Source organism: Physeter macrocephalus, chromosome 18 (genome assembly GCF_002837175.3).
Source record: "Physeter macrocephalus isolate SW-GA chromosome 18, ASM283717v5, whole genome shotgun sequence".
Taxonomy (NCBI): domain Eukaryota; kingdom Metazoa; phylum Chordata; class Mammalia; order Artiodactyla; family Physeteridae; genus Physeter; species Physeter macrocephalus.
The window spans coordinates 89,001,625-89,029,554 of NC_041231.1; the positions used below are offsets into that span (position 1 = coordinate 89,001,625).

Here is a 27,930-nt window from a genome sequence, read left to right on the forward strand (position 1 = left end):
CCTGCCGCTGCGGGGGACCCGGGTCCGCGCCCCGGCCCGGGAGGACCCCACCTCCTGCGGAGCGGCTGGGCCCGTGGGCCGCGGCCGCCGAGCCTGCGCGTCTGGAGCCTGTGCTCCGCAGCAGGAGAGGCCGCAGCAGTGAGAGGCCCGCGAACCGCAAAAAAAAACCCCAAAAAACAAAAAGGCCATATTAATTTATATTCTTTTAATAGCATCTGAGGATATACAATGGACTTTAGATCCCATTTTCCTGGGACATGCACATTTTTTTTTAAAGCAGGATCTCCACATTTAGTAAAATCACTAGTTTTTCATTATGTCATGCTAATTACTTGTGCTTCTTTAATATTGTTTTTTCTTTTTCATTTTTGTATTTGCTGTTACTTAGGGAGTAGAGACACCGTACCTTCATTTGTCTGCAATGAAGGAAGGAGATTATACATTTCAGCTGATGGTAACAGATTCTTCAAGGCAGCAGTCCACAGCTGTGGTCACTGTGATTGTCCAGCCTGGTAGGTGAGACGGGAAAGGGATTTAGCCCCAGAGATTAAAACAGAAATGACATCTGGGCTTCTGGGCTTCAGACCAGCCAAATTTGGTACCAATTCTCTAGATCTTTGAACTATCAAGAAATCAGGGCTGCAAGAGCGAAATCTTAATATCAGGGCAATTTGCTTTTGTGGTTCTGAATTATGTCCTGGCTGAGTCTTCAAACCATGGCATGAGGGACAAAATGAGAGCTATCTCCAGAGTCACTTTGGGCTCTGATGCCATGCCCCACTCTGCTGCAAAGCTCTAGGGCATTCTTGAAGAGGCTGGTAGTTACGTGTGGCTTGATACTCAGATGGCTTGTGGCCAGACATTGGGGAATTAACTACAGTTCCACTCCATGACTTTTAAGGTATTTTAAAGAAACCAAAGATGTACATATTAGGGAACAGTATTTCTTGCTGCCTGTAACCCCCATCTCAAACTTAGAATTTTTAACTCCTGGGTCAGCTAGGAGACTGCAGTGTTTCACCCCAGGATTCCCAAAGGACAGGGCATGCTCTAGTAGCTGCCTGAGCTTAGTATGAGTAATTTGCTTAAATCAAGAAATCAGGGGGGGCTTCCCTGGTGGCGCAAGTGCTTGAGAGTCCGCCTGCCGATGCAGGGGACGCGGGTTCGTGCCCCGGTCCGGGAAGATCCCACATACCGCCGAGCGGCTAGGCCCGTGAGCCATGGCCGCTGAGCCTGCGCGTCCGGAGCCTGTGCTCCGCAACGGGAGAGGCCACAGCAGGGAGAGGCCCGCGTACCGCAAAAAAAAAAAAAGAAAAAAAAAAAAAAAAGAAAAAGAAAAAGAAATCAGGGGATGGCAGACTAAATGCAAAGAGATAATATTTCTTCACACCGTTTCTATGATTCTAGAACACAACAGGCCTCCGATGGCTGTCGCCGGCCCGGATCAGGAGCTGGTCTTCCCAGTGGAAAGCACCACCCTGGACGGCAGCAGGAGCAGTGATGACCACGGCGTGGTTTTCTACCACTGGGAGCATGTCAGGTAGTCAGCCCCTCTCATCGCTGAGCGCTGGGTTCACTCCCTGGATGGGTGCTCATATCACCCCTGCTCTGGAGGGTCTAAATTAAACAGTCAGCTTGAGATTGTTGAGGAGTCAGTATTTAAGCACATTTCTAGAAGTGGCCAGGTAACTATTGATTGGATTCTGTATCAGGTGTGGATGGACAAGATGGACATTCCTTGACAGTGGAGAGAGGTGGAGCTGGGGCAGGTGGACAGGGCAGTCTTGGTGTGAGGTGAGCTTCATGACAGAAGAGGTGCAGGAGGAGAACCTGGGTGGGGTCCTCACTCAAACCACGTGCAGTGACTGTAGACAACAGAAGTGCAGAGTTCAAGGGGATTCCTTTATCCTCCAACATTTTCTGTGCTGTACATGCTTAATCTCATGGAATCCTAGGTCAGTTCTTAAGAGGTAAATGATAATATTATTCCCATTTTAAAGGTGAAGAAACTGAGGCTTGCAGAGATGAGTGAGTCACAGGGTCTCCGGTTGCCCAGATAGTAAGAGCAAGAGCTGAGGCTCAATCCTGGGTCCTCCTGATGACAGAGCCCACGATCTTCACGACTCCGCTGTAGTGAATAATTCCTCTTGAGCCAGGAGATCAATCACCTGGCTCCCTCTCTCCTCCTCCACACTCTCTCGAAAGATAACTGAGGATTTCAGCTGATTTTATTCAAAGGAGAAACAGGAATCGTTTATAAGGCTCCATTCTGATCATTTCACTGACAGTTCAATTTAAAAAACCGAAGACTCCAAAATCCTCTTCCCAGGAATCCAGCAGCCTCTGTCTGAAATAGGCTTTCACTTGTGACTCTTACATAGAACTAGAGAATCTAAATGAATACAAAATTATCTTAGAATTCTCTAGATGGTATATATTATTACTGTGAAAAGAAGCATTTATAAGGACACAAACAACATACCTGCCGTCGTCAGAATCCTATGCCCCCTGCCTTTTGTTAATGACTGTCCTGTTTCATAGAGGCCCCAGCGCAGTGGAGATGGAAAACATCGACAAAGCTATAGCCACAGTAAGCGGTCTTCAGGTGGGTACCTACCACTTCCGTTTGGCGGTGAAAGACCAGCAGGGACTAAGCAGCACGACCACCCTCAGCGTGACCGTGAGGAAGGGTGAGTCAAGGCAGAGGGCAGGTGGATCTGCCGGTGGAGGAGGTTGGGCCCCTTCTCGGAGGAGGTTGGGCTTTTCAGTCTCACAGACCCTAAGCCAGGCCATGGTTACCCGGAAACGTTAGTGTTTGCTTATTGGCTATAGCAGATACCGAGCTCTGCTTGGCCAAGCAAAGGTCACTCTTCTTCCGTCCACGTGCACAGCATTTCCTTTTGTTTGTGGAGTGTGTGTCCTAATAGCTTCATTCTCCTTCTGCAACTCCTGGCATCTAAAGCCCCATGTCCTAGTGACCACATGATGCTTTGCTTTCTCTCTTCCTTGGAAATCTAAGAGCAGAGATGGTTTCAAATTCCATGTTGTTTCTTAATATGAAATGTGTGGTCCAGTCTTATGACATCCTGCTTTATGTACTTGTCTCTTTTTTCTTTTCCATTTGACCGTGAGCTGGTTGAAGACCTTTGTTTCAGATATTTCTGTCTCTTCCATGTGGCACAGTGCTAGACTCATGGCAAATCAAAGATGTTGGTTACTTCAGTGAATGAATAAATGGTTATGAAGTATTGAAGATCAGAGGTGTAAAAGAGCATGGCTGGATGGGAAAATCCATTCACCAGTATTATGGACCAGCAAGAGTGTCAGTTCATTGGGGAGGGTGGCTGAGACAAAGGCAGAAGCTCAGCCTTGAGGTATTGTATGTGTCATGTGTCACGCTGAGGAATTTGGACTTTATTTGCTGGGCAGTTGGGAAAGGATGAAACAGTTTTATCAGCACAGTGACATCGATTTGAGTTTTTTTCAAACATTTTATTATGGAAGTTTTCAGCCATATATAATAGTAGAGAGAGTATGGGGACACGTGCATAAAAGGGGGTGGTTGTCTTAAGTTCCAGTTTTGAAGCTCAATAGGGTCTAGAGATTGTTTTTTATAGAAGGATTTTAGGGCTTACTCAATTTACTGCCAGTCTATTTCTATTCTTTCTAGCCTTTCCCTGTATCGACAATGGAATTAAGCCTCCTCAGTGCCAGATTCTCCCCACTGCCCTGAATCCTCCCTCTTCAATTTACTTAGACAAGCAAGATTTGGCACTGTTAGAAACAAAAATATTTCTGTGGCCAGATAGTGTGGACCACTACAAAATAATCCATAGCATATTCTAAACCAAAATATTTTCATTTTCCAGACCCTGAACATAAGTAAGATCATGATTTCTCTTTTTTAAAAAGAGAAAAAACTGTAATGATAATAGAAAACTGTCCAACATATAGCCTGCCAAATTACAACTAGCTGAGTGCAAAAAGAACTTTAAGAAAGGCTGTATATTATCTAATGGGTATTTGGGGCAAGAAATGTTGCTTTCTGGATATTTTAAATCTACATATCTGCAAGATGGAATAGTCATGGATAGTTTGTGATGCACTTCTATCACAAGTGTTTTAAATCAATTTCTTTGCTTTCATTTCTGCTATATTTGACTTAGAAAATAATAGTCCTCCCAGAGCCCAGGCTGGTGGCAGACATGTTCTTGTGCTTCCCAATAACTCCATTACTTTGGATGGTTCAAGGTCTACTGATGACCAAGGAATTGTGTCCTATCTATGGATCCGGGACGGCCAGAGTCCAGCAGCTGGAGTGAGTACTTGGAAGAGAATTGCCCCTGGACCACTAATCATTATGTCTGTATTAGTTTGCTAGGGCTGCATAGCAAAACAGCATAGACGGGGTGGCTTAAACAACAGATATTTGTGTTCTTCCATTTCTGGAGGGTGCGAAGTCCAAGATCAAGGTGCTAGCCAGTTTGGTTCCAGATGAGAGCTCTCTTCCTGGTTCTCAGACAGCTGCCTTCTTGCTGTGTCCTCACAGGAGTGGGGTGGGGGTTGGGGGCGGGGGAGAGAGAGAAGAGAGAGGGGAGGGGAGGGGGAGAGAGAGAGGGCTCTTGGGTGTTTCTTCTTATAAGGACACTAATCCTGTGGGATCAGGACCCCACCCTATGACCTCATTTAACCTTAATTACCTCTTAATAAACCTTATCTCAAATAGAGCCACACTGGGGGATTAGGGCTTCAACAGATGAGGGAACACAGTTAACTCCACAGCAATGTCTCTGTTATGACCTCATCTCCCTTTCCGTGGTCCCCACTAAGGTGTTTATGCTTCTAGGTTTCTTCTGAGGGCTGGAGGCAGCAGGCTGCTGTTCAGTTTAAACAAATCTGAAGTCCCTTCCCACTTTTTCCTTGCCCAGACTTTGCATAGGGTCAGAAACCATAGCCTGGAGGGACTTTGAAACCATGTCTTCTCATGGGACTCATTCTGCTCCTTAGCTTCCCCGTTGTTCCTCTTTTGGTCCAAATGGATTCTTTCCTTTTCCTCAACATTGTACCAGACAGGTCAGTAGATCGAGGATTGCTATTCCCATTTCCTAAGTACAGAGAATGAGATGCAGGGATGGAAAGTGACTTGGCCGAGGTCAACTAACTCATCCTTAGTCAAACCAGATAGACCTAGGTATTTAGCTCCTGGCAGGCCTTTTTCCCCATTAGATCACTCCGCCTCTTAGGCTGTAAATTTAGGTACATCTTCATTCCTGCTGTTGCTAAGGACTTGAGAGATGCAGATTTACTCCTGGAGATGTACTGAAGGAGTGGTCCCAGGGAAAGAACTGAAAATGCTTTATAATTTCTAAAGTAACTCTGGAATGAATACTCTTCAGCCAGATGGTGGGTTCGCTTCCAAGTGTAATTATAACAGCTCTCTGATCAGAGCCCTTGTTACCACCCTCTTCTGTTAGCAAGTTCAGAGCGAGGGTCTGGGAGATTCTTCTCGAATTCTTTGAGCAGAGATGTTGCTACTCAGGCTCTTGGGTCATTTGAGAAGGTGAACCTGATACACCATGAGGAAACCCAAGATGAGAGCATTGTAAAACTATCTTTGCAAATAAGACCCAAGAGAGTGCTTCACCCTCCGGGTCTCTGCCCTAATTTCGGTGGTTTCCCCCTCTGTAGGGTGGAATTGGGTAATCCCTAGAGAGCCCTTGGGAAGCAGCTCAGCTCACAGAGTCCTCTCTGAGGATTGTGCCTCCCGGTGCTTTAAAAGTGGAAGAGACGCTGAGGATTACCCGGACCTTCACTAACCCACCACCTTGCTTCCTCTTCACCCTGCCCCTTAGAATCATGCATGTGTGACAAAGACGGGACCCCGAGGTTGGGGATCAACAGAGGCCCAGGTTGGGAGCCGACCATTGAATCGTGAACTGGGTTATTTCTCAGGATGTCTTGGCTGGCTCTGACCACAGCACGGCCCTGCAGCTCACCAACCTGGTGGAGGGGGTCTACACTTTCCACCTGCGAGTCGCTGACAGTCAGGGCGCCTCAGACGTGGACACCGCCACCGTGGAAGTGCGGCCAGGTGCGCTCACAGGCTTCCGGGCCTGGGTTTGGGAGGCTGGTCCGTGAGCGGGGGCGGCGGGGAGGGGTCAGCCTTTGGGGCTCCTTGCAGGTGACAGTGGAACCCGGTGTGGGAAGCTGGGCCCACTTTGAGGTTTTCTCTGCCTGTGGCTATCTATCCCCAAACAGATCCAGCCTCCTAACTCATTAGGGAGAATTGGATCTGGCAGCAGGGCTCCCTGGTCACTTTGGTTTTCCTGCCAGAAGACAAAGACCTAATGTGAGGTGAACACGAGGCCTTTATTCCTGGGAGCGCGAAGAGGGCAGCTCCAGCAAGGTGGCCACACCGACCCCCGGCACAAACTGGGCCGGGCCTGCAGCGCCCCGAGACATAGTTCTCTTACCAGACCCGAGGAGGTGTGTGAGGTCCCAAAATTTCACGTGAGCCCAGAGGCAGATTAGGCACACCTCCTTATCATCTGGAGAAAAATTAATAGACAGCAAGCTGATATAAAAGAAGGAAGAAGTACTCTCGGATAGTGGCCACTGTGGTACTTGGAAGAACTGACCTGAGCCCTGGAACCTAAGCGTAGAAATTACACAGGGGTCATTTAAAGCTCTTTAACTATTATGCAGGCCTTGCTCGTCCTATTATCAAGCCTGGGGTTTCCAAGCGGAAAGCCCATGTCTTCTCATTTCCCCAGACCCGAAGAAGAGCGGCCTGGTGGAGCTGATCCTGCAGGTTGGCGTTGGGCAGCTGACGGAACAGCGGAAGGACACCCTTGTGAGGCAGCTGGCGGTGCTGCTGAATGTGCCGGACTCAGACATCGAGGTTCAGAAGATTCAGGCCCACTCGGATCTCAGGTACGAACTGCACAGTCCAGCCTGGAGCTCGTCAGTTCCTCTCTTGTTCTGTGTCTTTGCACGCATGTTTATCCCAGTCGTATTCTTTTTTCTTCTCAAAGGGAAGCAGTAAGGACAACATCATTATAGGTCCTTCCCACAAGTCTCGGTAAATGTTTGTTGATTGAGAACGTTCTGGATGAAGGCATATAGGTATCATCAGAGGGCGTGCACGTGGTCTGGGGCACGCACGGGGGATGCCTCACAGCCAGACTGCATCCCTGCCCCGTGTTTAGGGGCTGAGACTTCTCTCAGTGTGAGAGGATTATGGGTTACCGTTGCTGTCTTCTGAGGATCTAGAATGTTCAACCTCTTCCTTGATTTCTTATAAGATTTACAATTTAATTGAGTGTTTAAAAAACTCTTGGGGGCTTCCCTGGTGGCGCAGTGGTTGCGCGTCCGCCTGCCGATGCAGGGGAACCGGGTTCGCGTCCCGGTCCGGGAGGATCCCACATGCCGCGGAGCGGCTGGGCCCGTGAGCCATGGCCGCTGAGCCTGCGCGTCCGGAGCCTGTGCTCCGCAACGGGAGAGGCCACAGCAGAGGGAGGCCCGCATACCACAAAAAAAAAAAAAAAAAAAAAAAAACTCTTGGGCTTCCCTGGTGGCACAGTGGTTGAGAGGCGGCCTGCCGATGCAGGGGACACGGGTTCGTGCCCCGGTCCGGGAAGATCCCACATGGCTGGGCCCGTGAGCCAGGGCCGCTGAGCCTGCGCGTCCAGAGCCTGTGCTCCGCAACGGGAGAGGCCACAGCAGTGAGAGGCCCGCGTACCGCAAAAAAAAAAAAAAAAAACTCTTATCCAACCTATGAACAGTGAAGTGGGATGGGGAGAGAGAGAGACAGACAGACAGAATATGGGAATAAAAACCTACTATTCATAGTAAATCCACCTGCCAGTTTTTGTCAGCTATTCTGTTTAGGTTTGCTTTTCAGATAACTGAAATTTACTTAGAAAAATAATAAATTTAAAATACTAGTTATTTTTTTATGGAACTCTTTCTAAAATGGATCATACATTTCCCTTTCTTATATCAAACACTGAACCAAACACATCTGAAAATCAATAAAACCAAAAGTTGTGTCTTTGAAAGATCAACAAAATCGATAAAGCTTTAGCTAGAATGACCAAGAAAAAGAGAGAAGACTCAAACTGCTGAAATCTGGAATGAAAAGGGATATCACTACCAACCTTATATAAATGAAAAGGATTATACTATGAACAATTATATGTCAACAAATTAGTTAACCTCAATTAAATGGACAAAATTCTAGAAAGTCACAACTATGAAAACTGGCTCAAGAAGAAATAATACATTTTAATAGACCTATAATAAGTGAAGAGATTGAATCAAAAAACTTCCCACAAAAACTAGGACCAGATGACTTCACTAGTGAATTCTACAAAATGTTTAAAGATTTAACACCACGGTCACAAACTCTTCCAAAACATAGAAGAGGAGGGAACACTTCCCAACTCATTCTATGAGGCCAGTTTTACTCTGATAGCAAAACTAGACAAAGATCTCTCTCTCTCTCTCTCTCTCTCTCTCTCTCTCTCTCTCTCTCTCTCTCTCACACACACACACACACACAGTTACAGACCAATATGCCTTATGAATATAGAAGCAAAAAACTTCAACAAAATATTATCTGCATCCAGCAACATATTATTTATTTATTTATTTTACTGAGCTATAATTGACATATAACATTGTGTAAATTTAAGGTGTACAACATGTTGATTTTGTACACTTATATATTGCAATTGATTACCACCTAGAGTTAGCTAACACCTCTATCATGTCACAAAATTATCATTTCTTTTTTGTGGTGGGATCTGGTGCATATGCAAGAGATCTAGTCTCTTAGCAACTTTGACTTTATAATACAGTATTGTTGTCTATAATCACTATGCTGTGCATTAGATCTCCAGGACTTATTTATCTATTGGTTGCAAGTTTCTACCCTTAAACATCTCCCCAGTTCCTTACCCCCTACCCTCAGCCCTGGTAACCACCATTCTACTCTCTGTTTTTATGAGTTCGGCTTATTTAGATTCCACATATAACTGATATACAGTGTTTGTCTTTCTCTGTCTGGCTTATCTCACTTAGCATAATGCCCTCAAGGTCCATTCATGTTGTTGCAAATGGCAAGATTTCCTTCTTTCTCATGGCTGAATAATATTCCATTATGTATATATACCACATTTTCCTTATCCATTCATCCACTGATGGACACTTAGGTTATTTCCATATCTTGGCTATTGTGAATAATGCTGCACTAAACATGGGAGTGCATATATCTCTTCGATATCCTGTTTTCATTTCCTTTGGACATATGTCCGGGAGTGGAATTGCTGTATCCGTCCAGAAATATTTAAAAGGATTATGCACTCTGGCCAAGTGGGATTTATCCCAGCAATGCAAGGGTGAGTAAACACATGAAAATCAGTACATATAGTAAACCATATTAACAAAGGACAAAAACCGTATGATCATCCTAATAGACATGAAAAAGCATTTGACAAATTCTTTTTTTGATAAAAACACTTGTAGGTTGAATGGTGTCTCCCAAAAAGATATGTTCTGCCCTAACCCCTAGGACCTGTGAATGTGTCCTTATTTGAAATAGTCGTTGCAGATGGAATTAGTTAAGATGAGGTCATACTGGAGTAGGGTGGACCCTTAATCCAACATGACTGTGTTCTTATAAGAAAAGAGACACAGAGACAGACACACAGGGAGCCTGCCATGTGATACTGGAGGCAGAGATTGGAGTGATGTGTCTACAAGCCACAGAACACCAAGGATTGCCAGCAACAGCAGAAGCTAAGAGAAAGGCATGGAGCAGATTCTCCCCTAGAGCCTTCACAGAAGATGGTCCTACCAACACCTTGATTTTGGAATTCTAGCCTCTAACACTGTGGGAGAATAAATTTCTGTTGTGTTAAGCCACCCAGTTTGTGGTACATTTTTATGGCAACATTTGGAAACTAGTACAGATTTGAATAAAATCTCTCCAAAGAAAATATACAAATGCCAATAAGCAGGTGAAAAGATGCTCAGCATCACTAGCTATTAGGGAAATGCAAATCAAAATCACATTGAGATACCACTTCACACCCACCAGGATGGCTGTAATCCAGAAGACAGACCACAACAAATGTTGGCAAGTGTATGGAGAAATTGGAACACTCATACGTAGCTGGTGGGAATGTAAATGGTGTAGCCACTGGGGAAAACAGTTTGTCAGTTCCTCAAAGTGCTAAACGCAGGGCTACCATACGACCCAGTAATTCTGCTCCTGGGTATATACCCAAGAGAAATGATAAACATATGTCTGTATGAAACCTGGCACGTGGGAGTCTCAAGAGGGAGGAGATATGGGGATATATGTATATGTATAGCTGATTCACTTTGTCATAAAGCAGAAACTAACACACTGTTGTAAAGCAATTATACTCCAATAAAGTTGTTAAAAAAAAAAAAAAGAAATCTGGCACGTGAACATTCACAGTGGCGTTATTCATATAGCCAAAAAGTAGGTACAATCCAAATGTCATCGACTGATGAGTGGATAAATAAAATGAGATATATTCATACAATGGATTAATATTTGGCAATACAAAGGAGGGGGAAATACTGATACATGCTGCAACTTGGATGAGCTTTGAAAACATTATGCTAAATGAAAGAAGCCAGATGCAAAATGCCTCATATATATTCCATTTATATCAAAAGCCCAGAATAATTAAACCTACAGAGACGGAAAGTAGATTAGTGTTTGGCAGGAGCTGGGGGGGCGGCATGGGGGTGGCTGTTAATGGGTGTGGAGTTTCTGTGATGATGGAAATGTTCTGGAATTAGATGGTGGTGTTGGTTGCACTACTTTGTGAATATACTAAAGACCACTGAATTGTACACCTCAGAAGGGTGACTTTTGGGAGTTCCCTGGTGGCCTAGTGGTTAGGATTCTGGGCTTTCATTGCCTTGGCCCCAGGTTCAATCACTGGTCTGGGAACTGAGATTCTGCAAGCTGCACAGCACTGCCAAAAAAAAAAAAAAAAAAAAGGGTGACTTTTTATTTTCTGTGATGATGGAAATGTTCTGGAATTAGATGGTGGTGTTGGTTGCACTACTTTGTGAATATACTAAAGACCACTGAATTGTACACCTCAGAAGGGTGACTTTTGGGAGTTCCCTGGTGGCCTAGTGGTTAGGATTCTGGGCTTTCATTGCCTTGGCCCCAGGTTCAATCACTGGTCTGGGAACTGAGATTCTGCAAGCTGCACAGCACTGCCAAAAAAAAAAAAAAAGGGTGACTTTTTATTGTAAGTGTATTATATCTCAACAAAAAGGTAAAAATGAAGATGTGTCTGAAAGTTCTCATTCTGTGTGTGGTTATGTCTGTTTGCACACACATATACATTGCTCCTTTTATCCAAAGGTCTATCTATCATCAGCTGAACTCTGGGACCAAAGAGCCTTTATTTGTGAATAGAAACCGATCAATCCCTTGGCCCTCAGAATACACCCCTATGTCCTTGCCAAGCGGCAGAGCTGTGGCCGTCTGTCTTCTCAGCCCCACAGGTCAGATGGCTGGAGTGGACGTGTCACATTGGTCACCGCATAACCGTGTGGCTGGCCTCTCTCTCTGTCTCCTCTGCAGCACCGTGATTGTGTTTTGTGTACAGACTGGGCCACCTTTCAAGGTCCTCAAAGCTGCGGAAGTGGCCCGAAATCTGCACAGGCGGCTCTCAAAGGAAAAGGCTGATTTCTTGCTTTTCAAAGTCTTGAGGATTGACACAGCAGGTATGTCCCCATCAGAAATATTCTTCTTTATTTTTAGTTTTAAAGTTCAAGTAATGTAAATACGTAATTGTTGTATATTCAGAATTGGATTCCACTGGACTAGACATCCCATCCAATTAAATGCAATGGGAGTCTTATAGAAACATAAGTAACTACCCAGGTTAAAGGAAAAGATTTTTCGGAGGAGGTGAAATATGATTTGGTTCCTATATGGTGGGACAGTAGCCAGGTCTCATAGTCTTTTTTGACTTAAGTAGGAATGAAGTTCAATATTTTATTATCTTTCCAATTTCTCCATGTCAACCCCTACGGGAATATTCTAAAAGAATCAGATTTGCTGATCGTGGCTATGTTTTACTGGCACAGAAAGAGGACATGTGGACATCTTTGCTTTAGCATCCAGGGATTTGTTTTGCATTTATTTCTCCAGCTGGTTTCCTGCAACATACATTTGCCACCTATGCTTTGTCTTTGAGGGAAACTGGAGAAAAACAGCAGTTATGGTCTGTTTTTAAAACCATACTCTTTCATACTGGTCATTGTCAGAGATTTCATACTTAGATGGTCAGAACAGTATTAAAAGACAGATAAGTGTTATTGGTTGGAAAAGCCATGTTTATATAATTTATTGACCTGGGACATCGTGCCTTAGGTTGTGAACATGGTGTTATGTAGACTCTTGGAAATTTAAGATAGCTTTTAAGTGCCTTCCAGTGGTACCTCTTTTCTTAGTGGCTTGCCTGCGGCCTCTTCCTGGCACCAAACTCATTCATATGTGTGGATGGAAATGTGGTCTTTATCCCAGGTCTCTGTCCCCACCTTCCAAGGAACATGAATCCCTTATTATGTTAAAGGGATCATTTCAATAGACACTGGGGACTGTGATACCATTTGGGGAGTAAAATTTAGTTTGTTTCAGATGTATACCTATCCACAACTGACTTTCTTTGTAATATGGAGTAAATTAATTTTTTAAGAACTCCTTTTTTTTCTAGCTACAAAAGTAATGTTTATTTATTGCAGGAAATTTGGAATATCCAAGAAGACAAAAAAAATTAGAATAATCCTTTAGATTCTAGAGTCTAGAATTCCCACCATCCAAAGATAACTTTTGTTAATATTTTGACGTTTTTCCTTCTAGTTCCCCCATCTCTAGAAACACGTAATACAATCAGGATAATTTGATATATAATTTTTTCACCTGGTATTTAACTTCAAATCATATTATGATCATTTTCTCAAATCTTTTAAAATTCATCCCTCCATAACATATTCATGACCTCACAGTACTCCATCCTAGATATGCTCCACAACTTACACAACCAATCCTCTACTCACAGACCGTCAGGTTGATTTTAAATAATGCTGCAATGTAGATAATTATTGTAGGGAATTTGGAATATCCAAGAAGACAAAAAAAATTAGAATAATCCTTTAAATTCTAGAGTCTAGAATTCCCACCATCCAAAGATAACTTTTGTTAATATTTTGACGTTTTTCCTTCTAGTTCCCCCATCTCTAGAAACACGTAATACAATCAGGATAATTTGATATATAATTTTTTCACCTGGTATTTAACTTCAAATCATATTATGATCATTTTCTCAAATCTTTTAAAATTCATCCCTCCATAACATATTCATGACCTCACAGTACTCCATCCTAGATATGCTCCACAACTTATACAACCAATCCTCTACTCACAGACCGTCAGGTTGATTTTAAATAATGCTGCAATGTAGATAAATCTTTGTGCTCATCCCCAGTCATTTTCACTGGGTAAATTCTTAGAATTTCTCTTTCTTAAGCCAAAGGGTGCTACGTTTCTGCTACATGATTAAGGCTTTTGTTTCACAGCGCAGGTGTTGGCATATTTCTGCCATTTGCTTCCAGATGAGATTGTCGATTCGAGAGACTTTCCCTGGGACCCCTGTTCATAGTGTAGGAGTCTCTTGACTCAACGAGGTACCTCTGTTCAGGGTCTATGCTATGATAAGACACAGCTGAAGCCAGGGAGCCCCTTTTCTCCATGGTGACCTCTGCCCCACTCGCCTCCTTGCAGGGTGCCTCCTGAAGTGTTCTGGCCATGGTCACTGTGACCCCATCACAAAGCGCTGCATTTGCTCTCAGTTGTGGATGGAGAACCTGATCCAGCGTTATATCCAGGATGGGGAAAGCAACTGTGGTGAGTCCTGGTGTGGTGGTGGCTTTGGGTGAGGAGCCTTCAGACAAATCATTCTGAACCGTCAGAAAGATCTGCCTAGCTTTGCAGCTGTAAATTCAACCCTTTTCTCACCCGAAGCCAAGCGAACGAGCTCACGTGGTGATGGGTTAAGACCCTCCCACAGTTCACCTTGGGGGTGTGTTTAAGGCTTTTCGTAAAACTTCCAGATGAGGAGATTCACCTTGGCAGAGCGGATTTGGCTAACCATCGCTGGCATCGCTGAGAAGGTTGCTTCGGGCTGCATGGTCCCCATTTCCAGATTGCACCTGCCTTGACTTGAGCTTGAGTGTGACCTACTGGTGAAGTGGTCCCTGGTGTGGACCTGGCTGGAATCAGATGAACAAGAAAATTGGCCCATTCTTCCAGGCTGTCTGCCCAAGCAGGCACCAAAAATTGGAACCACCGCCTCAGCTGGCCAAGCTGGTGCCCTTAAGACTCTTCTGAGGAGGGAACTGTATTCAATGCCAGTCTATTCCTAAGAGTAATTTTGTTTTCTTGGGGATATAGATGGACATAACTGGCCGAAAAATTAGGATGAGCTGACTGCCAAACTATGTTCCCACTCGCTACTACATAAAAATTTGAAAATAGCCAGCCCTTGGATTGTTACTCCAAGGAGCATATATAACATTTAATAGAGGTAAACCTTTTGTCTTTGCTCCATTGGTTTCTCTCTCCTGAATTGCTGGTGTAGAACTGTTTACCTTGGATTTCCACAAGGATGTGGGGGAAGTGAAGATCAGGTAGCTTCTGATTGGCTGTCTGGCTGTGAAAAGCGTCTTCGTGTCATAGGCGACCATACAAATACTTTATTTGCTTTATTCAGACCAGGCCAGAACTAGTTTTGAGGTTCTGTGATTCTGGAATGAATATTTTGATGTGACTTTCATGGGTGTTTAAGAAGCCTTACTTCTTAACTGATGAATTTATTTTTTTCAGATTATTCTATTCTCAGGTTAGTGTGAAATATGTGCTCCATGAGGTCCCTGAACCAGTTGGATGAAAGTCGGGTGGTTTTAAGTTGTTCTTGATTTATTTGTATTTCACTTTGCTTAGGCTCTCGACCAGCCTGGCGAGGTGGTAGCAGCACCACAGATGTCTTTGCTTGTAAGGACTCAGAAATATTCATTGTGAGTCATTGAAATAAAGCTGTTTTGCAAATGGTATGTAACATGTCCACTCTGGTTTTCTTGTTTTTCAGAGTGGAGTGTGTTCTATGTGACAACATTGGCTCTAACTCTTGTCGTGCTAACAGGGGGTTTAACTTGGCTTTGCATCTGCTGCTGCAAGAGGTACCTGGCAAGCTTACTTATGTCTTTGAAATGAAGACGCAACATTGAAGGTGATATGACAGTTTTAGCGGCTTTTGCTCGGGTTTGTGAAGCTGCTGAACTGTTTGACAGTCACTCTTTTTATGAAGAGAAACTCGACTTTAAAAGTACTTTATAATGCATTCTCTCCCACGAGGCTTATGTGCCTAGTTAAATAGAATAATACTAGAGACAGCTTTTTTTCATTGCAGCTCTCATATTTTCTAGAAGATTCAGCGATTCTGTATCAAATCTAATGCTCTTTTCTATCAGTCTCGCATTATGTTCACTAGAACAGTACCTAAGTGGCCTGACTAATCCATCCTAGGTAGAGAAAGGAGTTGTAGAAGTAGACTGATCCAAATGCTAGATTTACATTATTTTACGTATGTGAAGCAACAGTCTAATCTACCTGAATTCTATTTCATAAATGCAAAACTTTAAGCGAAGTGAATACTATCACCAAAGAGAGGTTTTGCTTTAGATTTTTCCTTCTTTTTTCCCATGGAGCTGACCTTTGAGAAGCCCCAGAGCTGCCTAATTGTCCGAACCTTCCATAACCCCATGCTTGACCCTCTGTAAGGAGATTTATAGGAACAGTGATCACTTAAGTCCTTAGAAGACAGCATTGGGTCCACTTTCCTATATGGAACTCTATAAATTCTCTCCAAATAAGACATGATAAAAAGAAATAATGGTTATACCATAATAAGAGTTATTTTTCAGAGATCACTTATCAATTTTTTAAGTTTTATTTGTGGTTATTTTCCCAAAGGTAGGACTGGTGAAAGAGAGCACAGGCACTTAGAGGCCTCCATCCCATTAAGTTTTCCCAGAACCATCTGGGATGATGGTCACCGTGCTGTGCTTGGCTTTAAAAATTCTGCAGCTTTGTGACATTTGTATCAAGTAGATGAGGATGATGATGATGAGAGTGATTGACCATGAGCATTTATTAAGTATTTGCCATTGTGATGAATGGTTCTGAGTGCTTTCTGTGTATTATCTTATTTAGTCCTCCTATCAACCATATGAGAAAGGGACTATTCTTACTCCCATTTTACAGGTGGGAACATGGAATCACAGAGGTAATGAAAAACGATCTCAAAGACACCCCGATAGTAAACCCAGGGTTAGAGGTCCGTGCTGTTAATCACCAAGCTATCAGAAAATTGCCTTTGTTTGTTCTCTACGTATCTTACCATAGTGTTGATGTGTATTTTCAAATTATCCCCTGAAGCATAGGATGAGGTACATAGGATCAGCCCAGTTGTTTTTATGTGTTGACTGAGTTATTGCTTATTCCTTTGGGGGAATTTATTATAATTTCTGTTGGTTTTTATTTCTGACTGCCAGTTACATCATCTTTTCATTCCTGCATCTTTGGACATCTCAGGATAGTATAGGTTCAGGGGAAAACTTGCTAATCCAGGCTTTTATGAGGAAGGAATGACTCATGGAGAAAAGCTTGCTAGGCCAACACACAGGTATTGAGAGTTTCTGGAAAGGTCCCTGGCATCTCAGCCTGAGGATTAGGTGAGAGCCTGCAGTTAGGAGGGTGATAGCAGTATGGCCGTTCCTACTCTGACATGTGTTTCTTCAAGATGCATGTTGTACCTCAGACTCACCAAACTCAGATCTGGCTGTGTATGCATATCCTTAATAAAAGATGCCAATTAATAGAATGTTATAAATTCTAAAGGCAAAACATTTCCTTTGGTGTCCTCCACGTGTTTTAAATCCTGGATCCTAGTTACCCTTTCTGAGAATCTGAGTTGACCTTTTCTTTGTTCTTTTCAGACGAAAAAGGACTAAAATAAGGAAAAAAACAAAGTACACAATCCTGGATAACATGGATGATCAGGAAAGAATGGAGCTGAGGCCCAAATATGGTAAGGCAGCCTCCAAGATGATTTCCTGGTGCCTTTCCATTATTTGATCCAGGTGTCTGAGTGTCACCATAGGTGAAGGGAGAACAGCAGGCTGGAGTGGGAGCTTTAACCGGGGAGGAAGTTCAAGGCTGGGATTCTGTGAAGAAAATCAACCTACTTCAATCCCGGGGATATGCTACCTGGGAGGCGATAGTTGTATTATACATGTAATGAAATCTTGGCAAAGTGCTCTGAGGCATGAATGGGTGAGGGATAGGAAATGCCTATTATTGGTCGAACCAAATGACCCCAGGAATAAGACTGCTTTTCAAACAGATGTCCCCAGTGCCTGGCTTTTCTCTCCTCATGGTTGGAGGGTGGGGCCTGTGATGCGGTTTCACCCTGGCTCATCTCTGAATGCTGTTCCCTGTAGGTCTGCCACACACAAAATGCCGCAAAATAACATTTGGACTTCAAAACCAAACATTTTTCAGCATCTGCATTAGCTAATCAGCCATGTGTATAGATGGACACAAAACCTTTTACAAAAAATTGACTTTGTTCACAGCATGAATTGATCCCCATGCTGAGAACTACCTCTTGCCCACCTCAGTTAACTCTCTGATTCTCACTTATTAACTCTTGGAGACTAAAGGAACCTTCTTTGGCCCTCTGAGGCTGCTTAGCACTGATTCTATGGACTTGTCATAATTCTGGATTGATGACTAAATTGATCCTTACAGAGGGCCGTAATCACTTTCGAAGTTGTGAGATGCAGAACGTTGTCCACGGCAAATGTCATGTATCTACCCTCTGCACAGACCCTGAGTTAGGCCCTGGAGATGGGGAGGAGAAGCACAGGGCCTGCCTTGGGGCGCTCAGAGCCCAGGGGAGGATAATTACACCAGGGTCAGGGTCCTACAGAAGCCGGACGATGCCCTGTAGGAACATAGGGGCCAGGATGACTGAGCACGTATGGAGAGTGTGGTTCGGGCCTTTGGCAGGGGAAACTTCTCAGGAAATGCACATAATAGCGTGCATTTATCAAGTGCTCACCATCTGTATTACCTAATTAATATCAGAGGTGTTATAAAGAGACTTTGTACCTAAGAGCTCAAAGTGCTTGTGGGTGCACTGTCTCACCCACCTGCCTCCTACAATGCACTCCCCCTTCTGACAGGCCTGTTTCTACTCCCAGTCCCCCTGTGCTACTCATTACCAGGCTCTAAACCTCAGACACTGGGGCTTGGTCCAGGACTTTCCTATATGGAACTCTATAAATTCTCTCCAAATAAGACATGATAAAAAGAAATAATGGTTATACCATAATAAGAGTTATTTTTCAGAGATCACTTATCAATTTTTTAAGTTTTATTTGTGGTTATTTTCCCAAAGGTAGGACTGGTGAAAGAGAGCACAGGCACTTAGAGGCCTCCATCCCATTAAGTTTTCCCAGAACCATCTGGGATGATGGTCACCGTGCTGTGCTTGGCTTTAAAAATTCTGCAGCTTTGTGACATTTGTATCAAGTAGATGAGGATGATGATGATGAGAGTGATTGACCATGAGCATTTATTAAGTATTTGCCATTGTGATGAATGGTTCTGAGTGCTTTCTGTGTATTATCTTATTTAGTCCTCCTATCAACCATATGAGAAAGGGACTATTCTTACTCCCATTTTACAGGTGGGAACATGGAATCACAGAGGTAATGAAAAACGATCTCAAAGACACCCCGATAGTAAACCCAGGGTTAGAGGTCCGTGCTGTTAATCACCAAGCTATCAGAAAATTGCCTTTGTTTGTTCTCTACATATCTTACCATAGTGTTGATGTGTATTTTCAAATTATCCCCTGAAGCATAGGATGAGGTACATAGGATCAGCCCAGTTGTTTTTATGTGTTGACTGAGTTATTGCTTATTCCTTTGGGGGAATTTATTATAATTTCTGTTGGTTTTTATTTCTGACTGCCAGTTACATCATCTTTTCATTCCTGCATCTTTGGACATGTCAGGATAGTATAGGTTCAGGGGAAAACTTGCTAATCCAGGCTTTTATGAGGAAGGAATGACTCATGGAGAAAAGCTTGCTAGGCCAACACACAGGTATTGAGAGTTTCTGGAAAGGTCCCTGGCATCTCAGCCTGAGGATTAGGTGAGAGCCTGCAGTTAGGAGGGTGATAGCAGTATGGCCGTTCCTACTCTGACATGTGTTTCTTCAAGATGCATGTTGTACCTCAGACTCACCAAACTCAGATCTGGCTGTGTATGCATATCCTTAATAAAAGATGCCAATTAATAGAATGTTATAAATTCTAAAGGCAAAACATTTCCTTTGGTGTCCTCCACGTGTTTTAAATCCTGGATCCTAGTTACCCTTTCTGAGAATCTGAGTTGACCTTTTCTTTGTTCTTTTCAGACGAAAAAGGACTAAAATAAGGAAAAAAACAAAGTACACAATCCTGGATAACATGGATGACCAGGAAAGAATGGAGCTGAGGCCCAAATATGGTAAGGCAGCCTCCAAGATGATTTCCTGGTGCCTTTCCATTATTTGATCCAGGTGTCTGAGTGTCACCGTAGGTGAAGGGAGAACAGCAGGCTGGAGTGGGCGCTTTAACCGGGGAGGAAGTTCAAGGCTGGGATTCTGTGAAGAAAATCAACCTACTTCAATCCCGGGGATATGCTACCTGGGAGGCGATAGTTGTATTATACATGTAATGAAATCTTGGCAAAGTGCTCTGAGGCATGAATGGGTGAGGGATAGGAAATGCCTATTATTGGTCGAACCAAATGACCCCAGGAATAAGACTGCTTTTCAAACAGGTGTCCCCAGTGCCTGGCTTTTCTCTCCTCATGGTTGGAGGGTGGGGCCTGTGATACGGTTTCACCCTGGCTCATCTCTGAATGCTGTTCCCTTTAGGTCTGCCACACACAAAATGCCGCAAAATAACATTTGGACTTCAAAACCAAACATTTTTCAGCATCTGCATTAGCTAATCAGCCATGTGTATAGATGGACACAAAAGCTTTTACAAAAAATTGACTTTGTTCACAGCATGAATTGATCCCCATGCTGAGAACTACCTCTTGCCCACCTCAGTTAACTCTCTGATTCTCACTTATTAACTCTTGGAGACTAAAGGAACCTTCTCTGGCCCTCTGAGGCTGCTTAGCACTGATTCTATGGACTTGTCATAATTCTGGATTGATGACTAAATTGATCCTTACAGAGGGCCGTAATCACTTTTCGAAGTTGTGAGATGCAGAACGTTGTCCACGGCAAATGTCATGTATCTACCCTCTGCACAGACCCTGAGTTAGGCCCTGGAGATGGGGAGGAGAAGCACAGGGCCTGCCTTGGGGCGCTCAGAGCCCAGGGGAGGATAATTACACCAGGGTCAGGGTCCTACAGAAGCCGGACGATGCCCTGTAGGAACATAGGGGCCAGGATGACTGAGCACGTATGGAGAGTGTGGTTCGGGCCTTTGGCAGGGGAAGCTTCTCAGGAAATGCACATAATAGCGTGCATTTATCAAGTGCTCACCATCTGTATTACCTAATTAATATCAGAGGTGTTATAAAGAGACTTTGTACCTAAGAGCTCAAAGTGCTTGTGGGTGCACTGTCTCACCCACCTGCCTCCTACAATGCACTCCCCCTTCTGACAGGCCTGTTTCTACTCCCAGTCCCCCTGTGCTACTCATTACCAGGCTCTAAACCTCAGACACTGGGGCTTGGTCCAGGATGCCTTGTCCCCACTCCAGCCACTCCACCTTGCCTAATCTCTTGCCCTCTTTCCTCATCGTTCTCACCACCACCCTAGTTCAGACCCTTGTGATCTCACCTGTGGACTAATAGTAACAACAGTAATAGTTAGCAGGTACTTAATGTTTAATATGTAGGAGGTACCATTCTATGCACTTTGCCACTGAATTCCAATCCTGCCAACAGCTCTATGATTATCTCCATTTTACAGAAAGGGAAACTGAGGCACAGAAAAGTTTAGCAACTTGCCCAAGTAACAGAGCTAGTAGGCGCCAAAGGCAGGTGGGACAGGCCATCTGCTCCAGAGCCTGGGCTCCCTTCCTCCATGCTGTGCTGCTCCGTGTGTGTGCCTGGCTCTCCAGTTACTCCTCTTTCTCCCTTCTGTCCTGCCACTGGGTTTTAGTAATATCTTTAAACAACATTTTAATCGTGTCACTCCTTTGCTAGTAGGACAAAATCCAAGCTTCATGGCTTCCCTTGGATTCATGTGCTTTTCTGTGAGGTCCCAGCCTCTTTTTTTTTTTTTTTGCATTTCCTACGTGAATCATTTGCTCCAGACTGCTTTCTGCAAATATTTCTGGATGCCTCCGCATACTCCATGCTCCTCCACTGTCCTCCTGTCCAAACCTTTCACTCTCTTCAAATCCCATCCTGTGTAAACCATCCCTGAAGCTTATAAGTGTGCTCTTATCTCTTCTTGATTCATGTAAAATTTATTTTTAAAACTTTCTTGCCTGTCATGAACCCTCATCTCGTCTTTGTCTTACATCCTTAGCTAGACACTGTAAATTCTTTGAGAGCAGGGGTCACATACCTGTCCCTTCTCTTATTTTAACTCCCAGCAATCAAATATTCTACTGAAAATATTTGATGGGAACAAGTGGTAAAATCATAATGGTTTTCATTTATTGAGTGCTTACTAAATGGTAAATGCCGGCAAGAGCTTTACATGCACGAGTTCACTTAACCCTCACCATAAACCCGTGGAGTAGATGCTTTGTTATCTCCTAATTTAATAGACAAGGAGACTGAAAGCCCAGAGAGGTTAGGTTCCTTACCCAGGGTCACACAGCTGGTGAGTGACAAAGCTTGGGCTCCAGCTCAGCAGTGATTCCAAAGCCCCTGTTAATACTCACTAGGAAACCCCAACCGCCTGCTGCGTTGTGAGTGATAGTTTTGCATGTGCAGCACACATGGCTCCGTGCATGGGACCAGAATGATGGACAGCTGAGAGGGAAAATGCCCTTCCCCCCAAGATGCATCTGTCTGCTTCTCCCTAGGTATTAAGCACCGAAGTACAGAACATAACTCCAGCCTGATGGTGTCTGAGTCTGAGTTTGACAGTGATCAGGACACAATCTTCAGCCGAGAGAGGATGGAGCGAGGGAATCCAAAGGTTTCCATGAATGGATCCATCAGAAACGGAGCTTCCTTCAGCTGTTGCTCAAAGGACAGATAATGGGGCGGTTGTGAAATGGAAGGACGCCACAGGAATCCTGTAATCCAGGACAGTCAATGGACGTTAAAAACAAAACTAACTCTTGTTAGAATAGCGTGTTCCCATCCTTTCACACTGGGCTGGAGGTGTGTCCCCGTATTTTAAAAGACCTGTCTTCCTGGGGTTTTTGAGACACAAACCAAAACAAAAACATTGCTCTTTTAACTGAGATGCTTGTCAATGGGAATAAAGGTTGGGTAAGACGCTAAGGTATATACTTAAAAGAGTTTTGTGTTTCTGTAGCTGGCACACTGTTATGTCCCTATGTTAAGAGAAGGATTAACCTGTTTCTATCTGCAGACCCTTGCGGAAGATGAGTTCAACATGATGTAAACAGGGCCATTTTCTCTTAGGAGCTGTGATTGCCTTTAAAGACGACTTTCCAAGCGTAGTTTCTGTCGTAGGACCCTTGGAGTCCGGGGGCTGTGTGTCTATATATATATATATATATATATATATATATATATATATATATATATATATATATAAAAGATACTTTATCTGAGGAATGGGTTGTCCTCTGTCCGGCAAGTTTTCTTTGCTGAAGAGACACCCATACAGAGCCCAGCTCTTCTGTTTTCGCTCCTTCCCTACGGCCAACCGCCATTTCTGTGCTGTCTCTAGAGAGCAGCTCTTGGAAGTTCAAGAGCTAAATAAGAATTGTATTCTGAGGACTGGAGGCAACAGAGAGGGAGGTGGGGTTTGCTGACTTGTAGGTTGAAGGTAGCATTTTAGCATGTTTCACCTTTTCTTTCTCTGAGAAAAACAAGCCACACCGAGGCCTCTCTCAGCCCCAGTTTACATGAAACACAAGAAAAGTGATTATTAATTCCTTAGACATTTATTGAGTATGTGCTATAGGCCATGCATTTGGACCTCTATCAGTAGGAATAAAGACTCAGCAACTTTGTAATATATACAGTCGGGCCTCCGTGTCCATGGATGCAGGACGCGTAGGGATGTGGGCCCCATGGATGCAGAGGTGGGAGGGTGGGGGAGGGCCGACTGTATTCCCAAACTCTGAAATACAATCAGTCTTAATGAGGATGGTGTGCTTATGATACTCGGCCCCTACAGGTACTTTCCCTAATAACTTGACATAGATATCCACTTCATATGTTTAAAAATATATTAAACCATTTTCTACTAAATATCTTATTTTAAATATATGAAAAAAAAAAAAATTAAAGCATCCCCAACCACAGAGCAGCACCCCAGAGCAAGGACTTGGAGTTAATTGTAGCCTGACAAGTTGGTTCGCTGATGATGTTCCCCATCCGCCTGTGGTCCTGAGGCTGGGGGCCTGGGTGGTGCCCTTGGCATTCTTTGTGGAGAGATTAGAATGAGAGGTGGGGCCCGTCACAGACAAGCATGACCACAGCTAAGCAGTATTCTGTTGCACAAGCTTCTGTCACACTGAGGGGAAAACTAGGATTGCTTTGCTATGACTAAGTGGAGAAGCAAAGTGATTAAACTGTCAGGTTTAAATCATCAGGACAGGACAATAGAGAAAACAGTTCCCATGGGCCTTTGAAAAAATTTAAGCTTTCCAGTGCTTTTGTTCTTGCTGCTAATATTCATCCTCATGAGACTGTCTTATTTGTAATTATTCTGCTTTATAGGGAATGGCAAAAAAAAAAAAAGTAAAAAGCACAGGAGTGTGATTTTATTTTTAAAATAATTTCTCTGCTTATGTCTACACTTTCTGTATATCCAGCCAGTTCAATACTATCGGTGTTAGAAGGAAAATATGATGCTTTTCACATGAATATTTAGCTTCATACACTTAAAATCTGCCCTACCCAGTGGCCAGGGTTATATTATTTTTGTGCACAACTGGAAATTTCTGGCACAGAGGATGGCAGCCTAAATATGAGGTCAGTAGAACACAGTGATGGAGAAGGGAGTGATCATCTGTTAAGTGCTATGTACATAATACACGTATTTTACATACTCCATTGACCCTTACAGTCATTCTGGGAAAGTAGGTATTCTTCTCATGTTGCACATAATGAAGGCCCAGAGAGTTTAAGTAACTTGCTTAAGGTCACGGCCAATTAGTGGTGGATCTAGGAATCGAATGCAAATTTTGTAAGCTGCAAAGTCCATGCTTTCCACCCTCCTCCCCTACACAAAGAACTCCTACCTCCAACTGCTGGAGGGCAAATTCTGGTGGACCTTTTGGACCACTTGGAAGTTCTGTTCCTAGGACCAAGGAGTCCCTTTGTGAAGAAAGCGAAAGACAAAAGGAGAGAAGCCTGCCTCATCTCTTCTGTTGGATCACCCCCAGGGCCACCCCTCCAGGTCACTCCTCCTTTTCTGTCTCCAGCCCGGCTGGTCTGATCTTTCCACCACAGATGGATCTTGAATCTATGGTGGAGCAGAAATAAAGACCACACCAGTGATCAGAAAGTGGGTCCTCTCTTCTTATCAGAGGAGCAGAGCGTGAGGTGGAACGGCAGCCAACATTCTTCTCTTGTGCGCTTTGCATTAAGGGCCTTGGGAAGATGAAGCTCACTAGGAGCTCAGGATAGATGAGAAAAGCAGGGCCCGAGCATGTGGGAGAGGGCATCGGTAGGGCTCACAGGCTGACAAGGTTCTTAGCTGCTTTGGCTGAAGTCTTGGTTTTATTTTTTTAATGTTATCTTTCTCCCATGTACTGACAACGTATCATTTCCAATATAACACTATTAAACATATATGCTAATCTGAATAAAGGTGTCTGTAGTCTCTGTAATGCCTCCTTGTTGTTGTGGAAGATGGGAATACTTATTCTTTATGCTTCTCTGTGGAGGGATTCCCCTGGAGTTGGAGGCAGCAGGCTGGCCCATGACCTGTTCTTGTGCAGCTGGTGAGCCAAGAATGGTTTTTACGTTTTCAAATGGTTGAAAAAACTATCATATTCTGTGACACGTGAAACTCACATGGAATTCAGATGTCAGTGTCCATAAATAAAGTCTTACTGGAACACAGGCACGCCGATTCATTCCTTTGTGCTACAACAATAGAGGTGAGTAGTTTCAACAGAGACTGTGTCCCAAGCCTAAAATATCTACTATCTGAACCCGTACAGAAGAAATTTGCTGGAGCCTAGAGTAGCACCCCTGGCTCCCTCCTCCCCATGGGGGACAGGATTTGGGGAGGCACCGGGAGTGCTCAGTGCTGCCTGTCTTCTCTCCCCTGCTTAGGTTCGGCTGCCTGCCGGCTGCCAAAAGAGTACATTCCCCTGGTTTCTCTGACATTAATGCGTAGTCTGCCCTTTGCTGGAAAATGCCTAAGTTGAGGGAGGTGCAAATTAGATTAAGGGGTGTGTGTGCTTAAACTACATCCCCTAATCTAGTTTCCATCATCCGTGTGACTCTTGCATGGAAAAACTGGTGAAATTGGTATAAAGAAGAAAAAAAGAAAAAAAAAAAAGTCAAAAGATTTTGAGGGGAAACATACAGATTCATGATTAATCGCGAAACACTAGAAGCGATTCCATTAGTCGGGAACAAGTTTGTTTGTTTTTTTTGCGGTACGCGGGCCTCTCACTGCTGTGGGCTCTCCCGTTGCGGAGCACAGGCTCCGGACGCGCAGGCTCAGCGGCCATGGCTCACGGGCCCAGCCGCTCCGCGGCACGTGGGATCTTCCCGGACCGGGGCACGAACCCGTCTGTGTCCCCTGCATCGGCAGGCGGACTCTCAACCACTGCGCCACCAGGGAAGCCCGGGAGCAAGTTTTTTAAAAAGGCAAAACCATCATTTCTCCTACTAAATGGTCCATAGAGCCTCCCTTTTTGAGATGAGCTTAGCGAACAGCCAAGCTTCCTTTATTTGAAGCCTACAGGGTGAGAGTTACTACCTCTGTTCTCCTGAAGATGAGCCCAGAGTTGCAGTGCTGAGTCTTAGCACAACAGGAAAAAGCACATAGCCTTATATAATCTGACAGAACATCTGAAAAAAATCCTTGTCCACTAAACCACCGGGACAGTGGTGTTGTCTGTGGTCTAAATTGTGGCTACTCCTTCCTGGTTAGCTGATAAAATGGATGGATTATAGGTAAATTTACAGACCACCAATTTCCAAATCCATTTCCACTCATTTATAAATAGCGCACAAATAGAATATCCCTGTAGCCTTTCAACACTCAGACCATGCAGGACCTGTTCTTTTTCCAGACAGGTTTCCCACACTAGATAAAAATGAAAACCACACTAATTTGCTTTTTAAATTTGTTGCAAACTAAATCAGAGATAAAGCAGCTGTAACAGGTGAAAATTTCCTGTTAGAAATAGTAGGAAGATGAAAATACACTTGCTTCTAAGCAGAGGCCTAGGCCAAGCATTGAACAAACCCACAAATTGAGAGTATAAAAAATAAACAGAAACTTCAAGTAAATAGAGTCGGGCGACCAGAAGGGGGAACTCTCACACCCTGTGATGATAGTAAAGCCCAACAGGAAGAAGGAAGACTTCTCTTTCCTGGTAAGGACTCAGCCAATGAAAAGTCATGAAGTTTTAAATTATAACCCTCCCAACTTCCCTTTCCTCCGTGTAAAAGTGTTCTTCCCTTGCTGGGCAGGGGCTTGCAAGCGGCTCGTCGTGGCTGTAGGCGCTGTGTTGCAATTGTCTGCCGAGACCGAATAAACCCATCTTTGCTGGAGAACTATCTGGGAGTCTATTTGTTTCAGGTCAACAAGAGGTAAGTGGATCGTTTCTCCTGGTAACAAAGTAATTTTAAAAATCAAAAGCAGGTTTAAGAGAAATGCCTGCAATAAATGGAATGACAAAGGGAGATGTGTATTTTTTCTTCCTGAGAAAACCTTACTTTTGTTCACGGCCTACTGATACAATTTGGATTCAGTGAGGCCACGTGAAATTTCTTAGAATATAAATGAACACTGGATGAAAATATAAGATATGCTGTTTAAATAATTAACAGTGATTATACCTGAATGGCAGGGTTTCAGAAATGTCTTCTTTATACATTTCTGTATCCAAAAAACCCAACCTTTGAAAAAAGTACATAATGGATAACAGTGGCACATGTAGAGGAGAGAAGCTGGTGAATTTGAGAAAGCTGGAGGCTACTCCTTTCTTAGGCAACCACACCTGCAAACCAGGTAAATTCTCAATTTAGTTCAGCAAACATTTAATGAGCGGGAACCATACGACAGGCCTGTTACCAAGTCTAAGCTTGTACTGCTCACTGCACGACAGGCCAATAATCAAGAGACAAGGAATAACGACTTTATTCGGAAAGGCCAGCAGACCGAGAAGATGGTTGGCTTGTGCCCCAAAGAATCATCTTGCCTGAGTTAGAATGCAGGCTTCTTTTATACTAAAAGGGGAGGGAGTGAGGTCAAACATTTCCTGGTTCGGGTCAGCCTCTGTAGGGGATGTGTTCATTTCTTCCTGCCTGCAGTCATTCACAGGTGGGCCTGGTCAGGATGTTTCCTGTGAGCTAAACAAAGGTATTTTAGCTTCATGCTCA

General features: G+C 43.9%; 1 protein-coding gene across 1 annotated transcript in view; it reads left to right on the plus strand.

Annotated features, from left to right (window-relative positions):
- Positions 1 to 22,688, plus strand: part of KIAA0319 (KIAA0319 ortholog) — a 79,681-nt gene extending 56,993 nt beyond the window's left edge. The window contains exons 12-22 of the mRNA XM_024121990.3: positions 389 to 512; positions 1,408 to 1,540; positions 2,542 to 2,690; positions 4,167 to 4,318; positions 5,953 to 6,091; positions 6,774 to 6,933; positions 11,642 to 11,784; positions 13,847 to 13,969; positions 15,210 to 15,300; positions 17,119 to 17,210; positions 22,239 to 22,688. Coding sequence (XP_023977758.1) covers positions 389 to 512; positions 1,408 to 1,540; positions 2,542 to 2,690; positions 4,167 to 4,318; positions 5,953 to 6,091; positions 6,774 to 6,933; positions 11,642 to 11,784; positions 13,847 to 13,969; positions 15,210 to 15,300; positions 17,119 to 17,210; positions 22,239 to 22,417 — 1,485 coding nt within the window. The 3' untranslated portion in view covers positions 22,418 to 22,688. The remainder of the gene's footprint in view (positions 1 to 388; positions 513 to 1,407; positions 1,541 to 2,541; positions 2,691 to 4,166; positions 4,319 to 5,952; positions 6,092 to 6,773; positions 6,934 to 11,641; positions 11,785 to 13,846; positions 13,970 to 15,209; positions 15,301 to 17,118; positions 17,211 to 22,238) is intronic.
- The last annotated feature ends 5,242 nt before the right edge of the window (positions 22,689 to 27,930 follow it).